At 48.0% G+C, this 6,208-nt stretch overlaps 1 protein-coding gene across 3 annotated transcripts; it reads left to right on the plus strand.

Moving 5' to 3' along the window:
* The first annotated feature begins 32 nt into the window (after positions 1–32).
* Positions 33–3,390, plus strand: atp5f1c (ATP synthase F1 subunit gamma). Of its 3 annotated transcripts, XM_067254711.1 has the most exons (10): positions 33–105; positions 724–758; positions 948–1,079; positions 1,336–1,543; positions 1,853–1,996; positions 2,204–2,268; positions 2,386–2,541; positions 2,691–2,787; positions 3,009–3,035; positions 3,241–3,390. In XM_067254711.1, the coding sequence occupies exons 1-9, from the start codon at positions 65–67 to the stop codon at positions 3,013–3,015; spliced, it is 885 nt and encodes a 294-aa protein (XP_067110812.1). In that variant the 5' UTR covers positions 33–64; the 3' UTR covers positions 3,016–3,035; positions 3,241–3,390. The 3 variants fall into 3 exon arrangements, with proteins under 3 accessions (XP_067110812.1, XP_067110813.1, XP_067110814.1); XM_067254712.1 differs by lacking the exon at positions 3,009–3,035; XM_067254713.1 differs by lacking the exons at positions 3,009–3,035; positions 3,241–3,390 and having other exon boundaries at positions 2,691–2,791.
* Positions 3,391–6,208: the final 2,818 nt, after the last annotated feature.

Here is a 6,208-nt window from a genome sequence, read left to right on the forward strand (position 1 = left end):
GTTGAAGTTGTGCCATAACTTGCGCTTGCGCAGTCCTGTGTGTCTGACCTTCATAGAAGTAACCATGTTCGCCAGGACCAGCGCGTTGGTTTTCCTCCCACAATGGTAACCTTTTATTTTATGTATAACACACATTTGACAATGTAAACATTTGTGCACCCTTTTTATGATAAAGGTTTATAGCATATCTGTGAATCCGCTGTTAGATCATTCGGGTCATTCATTGCAAGGGCGTGCTAACTTGTAGGCCGCAGATTCCGAATGCGGCTATGCACTGTTCAGTTCAGTGAATGGCCAAGTTGAGTCGGCTTGCAACTATTGCTAGCTAAATTGACATTTGCTAGCATATGTGTCATTGTGGTTTCACAGTACTGTAGTATTGGGCACATTGTGTTCCTATACAAAATGTACACTGTTTGCATTTGTAATGCAGTCTGAAATGTCAAGTCAGTCAATACATGTTATAAACTGTAATATAATTTAATCCAGGCGTCGGAAACGAATCTGTGCTAAATCGCGTAGAAACGCCAGCTACTACTTAGCTGTTAGCTAACGTACCCCTGCCAGAGACTGCTAATCTCTAGCCTTAGCTTTTCCTAACATTTTTTGATTATGACTGTTTACATGTAGTTGCACATTTCCGAGTTTGAGAAGGCTGCAAAACAATATGTGGATTTGCAGCAATTATTATCAATGCATTGATTGATTGCTGTTCATTTGCAGTGGGCAGGTCAGGAACATGGCCACCTTGAAGGACAGTAAGTGTTTTGTCTGCATACTACCTCTTGTGTTAACCATACCATTGTGTTCTGCTGTAATGCAGAGTGCAATACATCAATAGTATGTACATAAAGAGAACGTTTTTTTCATTTATTTTCATACAGGGAGAAAGTCAAATCTGCTACCTATGTAAATGTAGTCATTTATGTTTTCCATTTGTCTGTCAGTCACCATCAGGTTGAAGTCCATCAAGAACATCCAGAAGATCACCAAGTCCATGAAGATGGTGGCCGCTGCCAAGTACGCCCGTGCTGAGCGGCAGCTAAAGCCTGCCCGTGTATACGGCACTGGTGCTGTCGGTACGTTCCTGGGACGTTTCTTTTACATTCTCCACAGTACATCAATGAATTGCGTTCGAAGGGGCTGCATTTGATGATGCACGAGCCTTCAGACGATAGACATTCTACATTCCAAGCCCTGCATAGGTAACAGTAGTAATCGCTACTGAAAGACATGAGGCTACGTTGGTCCGATTGGTGGTTGGCGGTGCCACCGTCTGTATTTCTGTCATTTTGAATTGTTGTTGATGCCCTTGTATTTGTGCGTTCCTGTCAGCCCTGTACGAGAAGGCTGACATCAAAGCTCCCGAGGACAAGGCGGGGAAGCACCTGATCATCGGCGTGTCGTCTGACCGCGGGCTCTGCGGTGCCATCCACTCCAACGTGGGCAAGGCCATCAAGAGCCAGATCGCCAGTCTGACCAGCACGGGCAAAGATGTGATGGTGGTCAACGTGGGAGACAAGCTCAGGGCCCTGCTGCAGAGGTAGCTGGTGGTTATGTGGTGCTCTCCGACACAGGGCAGGAGATTCACCCGTTAGGGTTTTCATTCCTTCGCTTTTATAAGTGTGTCTGCTTTAGCAGTCAGGAGTTCCTCCTATTTGTTCAGCAGTTCAAGTGGCCTCTGCACTTATTCTATTCAGCCGTTCTTCTATTCTGTTCATGCATTCCAGGGTTTCCCGCAGAAAATGTGTTAGTTAAGGTGGTAGGGTGGGGTTTGCCGTCAGATCGGGGGGGGGGGGGGGAAACCCTGCATTCAGACCAGTTGGTGGTGATACTCTTTTCTACCTCCCAGGACCCACAACAAGCACCTCCTCCTCAGCTGCAAGGAGGTGGGCCGCAAGCCCCCCACCTTCGCCGACGCTTCCATCATCGCGGCTGCGGTCCTCAACTGCGGCTACGAGTTCGACCAGGGTTCAGTTATCTTCAACAGATTCAGGTATTCAGGGGTTTCTCTAGTGAACAGACCCGTGTCGACCAAGTTCCCTCCGTCTCACCTGCCAGTAGGAGGGTTTAAAGGCTTTATGGGATATCACTTGCTTTAAATCCAGGCCCGGGAAGCACTTCCAGTGTGGAGGCATGTCTGGTCTCACACAGCCAATGAGGGCTGCTGACCTTGTGACATGTCATGTGCCCCCTCCCACAGGTCTGTGATCTCATACAAGACGGATGAGAAGCCCCTGTATTCTGTGGACACCATTGCTAACGCAGGTATGGAGTTCATTCAAGGTCAAACGCACCCGCAGGCCCAACTGGTTTGAAAAGAAGCTAACATGACCCTCAGACCAGAGCAGGAGATGCTAACGGTGACCTCTGCTCTCCCTGCAGAGAGCATGGGCATCTATGATGACATCGACGCTGATGTGCTGAGAAACTACCAGGAGTTTGCCCTGGTCAACATCATCTACTATGGTCTGAAGGAGTCCACTACCAGTGAGCAGAGTGCCAGGATGACTGCCATGGACAGCGCCAGCAAGAATGCCTGTGAGACCTGCCTCCTCCTTCTCCTCCATCATCACTGGCTCTACTTGTGTCTCTAAACAGACGATCCGTTTGGATTCGTCGTCTGCTAATGCCACACGTTCATTGGTCAACATCCTGAATATTCTGTTTTTGTGTCTCCGCCGCTGAAGCTGAGATGATTGACAAGCTGACCCTGACCTTCAACCGTACCAGACAGGCTGTCATCACCAAGGAGCTCATTGAGATCATCTCTGGCGCTGCTGCTCTGTAAGTCCTGCCCTCTTCTCTCCCGCTCGCTTCTCTCTTGGCACAATGACCTTACAACGATCCCACTTTTGCAGTCACCCCACTCTACAAACACATGTAAAGTGAAAAATGACACAACTTCACGTCAAGACCACATCCTGTGATAGTATAGTCAACTGATATGTATATTGACCTTTGGATGTCATTTATACCTCCCCTTCGTACCTCCCTGGTGATACCAGGAACTGAAGCATGTCTTTACAGAGAAGGTAACCATATAATAGGTGGATAGCTGTACTAGCCCTGATGCTGTGTGTGAGAGCTTCCATGTAGCTGTATGAGGCTAGCCCCATGAACATTGGCTTTGTTGTGTCCTGATCAAGTGCTGATGTTTTGATAAGATCCTGTTAGCTCCAGCACCCTCTAGCCAGTGCTCTCAGCACCAAGCCCTGAACCTGCGCTCTCTCCCCCCAGATAAAGCGGTGAGATCCTCCTGTCATCCATCCATCTACAGCGGTCCTTGCGCCTCTGCATCAAGTCGTTCAGACAGCTGTTGTCAAGAGTTTATGAACATTTGTGCTTCTATTTGTAAAATATTCAGAAAAATAAACCTCTTACATAGAACTGTGATCCTTTCATATGTGTCCTGTTAAGCTTTCCTCACAATAAATACTTGTTGTGACCCTGAAAGATGAGTGATGCCATGTTTAAAAGTAGGAACAGCCATTTATTTTTTATATTACCCTAGGCTGTCCAGAGGAAAGGGAATATATATTTCATAGGCATTGATAATACAGCTATAATCGCTGTTTAAGTCTTGTTCTTGACACTGCAACATTCTGGGTGTTCTTCACTGTAGTCACTAAAGGTCATTTCCAGTATGGATCACATGAATAAAACTATTAAAGAAAAGTAATGTTCTGAATGTGTATGATATCATTGATGTATGGTGGAAGTGTCACAGAGTGGGATATGGAGCCACAAACGAGTTCCTACAAGGAGACCGTCAAAGGTAACAATAAAATAAAAAGCAGTTTTTACCACACGTATAAAAGCTGTGTGAAAGTGTACGGAACCCCTATCTGAGAGGCCCCATGGTCTCCCAGTGTTACCTCAGACAGGATGAACCAGAGAGAGCCTGACTACTGTGAGTGTGTGTGAGAGACGTGAAACTCAGGATGTATTTCATCCGTTGTTCTTTGCAGTGTGTTTCCTGGAGGAAATATAGCCTCCTGGTATTCAGCGTGCTACTGGGCAGACTTGAGTCCCCCGCTAAACACACACACATTCTCCATTGGGTACTATTAGCTCCTGGAGCTGGGGCTGTGTGGTCATCCGGAGTAGCTTCCTGCTAGCTCCCCGTCAGACAGAGATGGTGGTTTAGGAGGGGCGCTGATGTGGCCAGACAGGAGGGTGTGTGTACATGAGGATGTGTGTGTGAGGTTGCAGTCCAGACTGGCAGGATGACTTTCAGGGAAGTTAACTGGGCCTGGAGCCAGGGCACAGCTGGGTGCCCCTCACCTCAACCACAATACCCACCCTCTGTTCTGCAACCAACTGTCTGCAATTCCATCACAGACCACCAGTCAGCGCTGTTTGATAAGAAATGTGTTCTCGCTTGAGCTCTGATCTTGAGCTGGAGACCAAAGATTCTTTAATGAACATCCATTAGCAGCTCATCACAGAGTTGTGTTAAATATGGAATATTCTTCCTCAGTTGTCTTTTTTCATTAAATAATGTAATTATTTTCTGCTTCAGATATTCCCGAGAAACACGTATGATGCTGCCAAACCTGGATGTGAGTTTCTCCTTGATGTTCTGTGTGTGATGTGTGTGTGCATGAGGGTGTGTGTCTGTGTGTCCTGCAGGCCTTGTTTGTCTATTGTGTTAACGCTTGTTATTGTTTACTCCTGAGGGAAAGAGGAAATGATTGCATCGGAACACCGAAATTACAGTGATGCCAGCCTCTGATAAGCGTGTGTGGAGAACAGCCTGGCATCGTTCCTCTCAGTCAGAGCCCGACGATCCCAGGTCACTGGAGCGCCGGCTTCTGGAGATCTCCAGTCTTTGGAATTCTAGTCCCAGATCAGGAATTTTCCTAGATCCAAGGCTTTGAGGTTTTGATTTAAATGTATGGAATCTCAAAGCTCCTCTAGAGTGGGGATCTGTCGTTTTTTTGGGTAACTTTGTTTCTAGCAGCAAGATATTCATGTAGTTCACTGTGTGTTATCTTCCTCACATTACCAAGGCTTACGATTAACCTGTACGAGTGTGTGGGATGTGTGCTCGACGGTGAGCCCACGGTTCGGATGATAACGGAGGTGAACGGGGATGTCTGAATGTGTGTGTGTGGGGAAGACGTGTGAACGTTGTGCAGGGTCCCTGTGCTCTGTATTAGCTTCACCTCGTTATCATCATCACCCTCCTCCATTGTGACACGACGGGCGGAAAATGATTAGAGGAACAGGTGACAATGGAGGAAGAGATTTGTGCCGTTACCCCGGGCGCTGTCACTGTCAGGTACAGCGGCATTACACTCAAAAGAAAAGCGAGAGAAGAAGAGGTGATGAATATAAAAGGGGCTCTTTCTTATTTTAAAACATTCATGTCTTCCCTCGCAGAGTAGAATGGGGTTCATTGAAGCCAATTGACCCCCCTCCCCCATCCTCCTCTTCCCTTTCTCCCCCCCCTCGCTGGCTGGCAAAGGGGCACCTGTAGAAAGACAGGCAGTGAGCTTCAGAGCTGGTGAAACGGAGAGGAGAGACAGACACACGTTGTCATCTCTCTTGTCCTCTACCTCTCCTTCGTTTCTCCCCTATTTTCAATCCTTCTCTTTGGATTTCTCTTCTCGGTGCTCCTTTACCTCTCCTCCTTCTCTCCACCCTGTTTCCACATCTCTCCTCTCTCCCGCTCTCCGATCAGAACCCGGGAGACGGAGGGAGCGAGAGCGAGGGAAAGATAAAGGGTGAGAGGACCAGGCCGTTTCCCACGACGATGGATAGTGCCGGTGCGTAAGTGTGTGTGCTCATCTCTGCGTGTGAGCGAGCCCCTTTGTGGGTGTACGTGTGCTTGTGTGACACTGACTCTGATGTAGTAATGCCAGAGTATTATCTCATTCACCCCCTTATCTCAATGCATTCCCCTCCCCCCCTCCCCCCAGCCCTACACAAAGCTATCTGCTCCATGGACTTTTCTGACTATTTATGTAGGACAAGGTCAGAATCGTTTAAACTTGCAGCCTCTCTCGGCCCTGCAGATGAGATAGCTGGAGGAGGAGGGAGCGCCGATCGATTCCCGCCTCGCAGATTTATCCCTTTTCCCTTCCGCTTTTTCACTTCTCCCATCGCCGTGGCAATGGGGCCCCTAGCAGGAGTCCCGCCCCATCTGTCTCCTTAACGTGGCGGGAAGAAGGAAGACGCAGGGAACGTTTAAAATACAGTA

The sequence above is a fragment of the Osmerus mordax genome, chromosome 17 (assembly GCF_038355195.1).
Source record: "Osmerus mordax isolate fOsmMor3 chromosome 17, fOsmMor3.pri, whole genome shotgun sequence".
Lineage (NCBI taxonomy): Eukaryota > Metazoa > Chordata > Actinopteri > Osmeriformes > Osmeridae > Osmerus > Osmerus mordax.

Coding starts and splice junctions, on each gene's coding strand:
- atp5f1c (XM_067254711.1), top strand. CDS start 65: ATGTTCGCCAGGACCAGCGCGTTGGTTTTCCTCCCACAATG. Junction 106..723: donor TTGGTTTTCCTCCCACAATG/GTAACCTTTTAT, acceptor GTTCATTTGCAG/TGGGCAGGTCAGGAACATGG. Junction 1,080..1,335: donor ATACGGCACTGGTGCTGTCG/GTACGTTCCTGG, acceptor CGTTCCTGTCAG/CCCTGTACGAGAAGGCTGAC.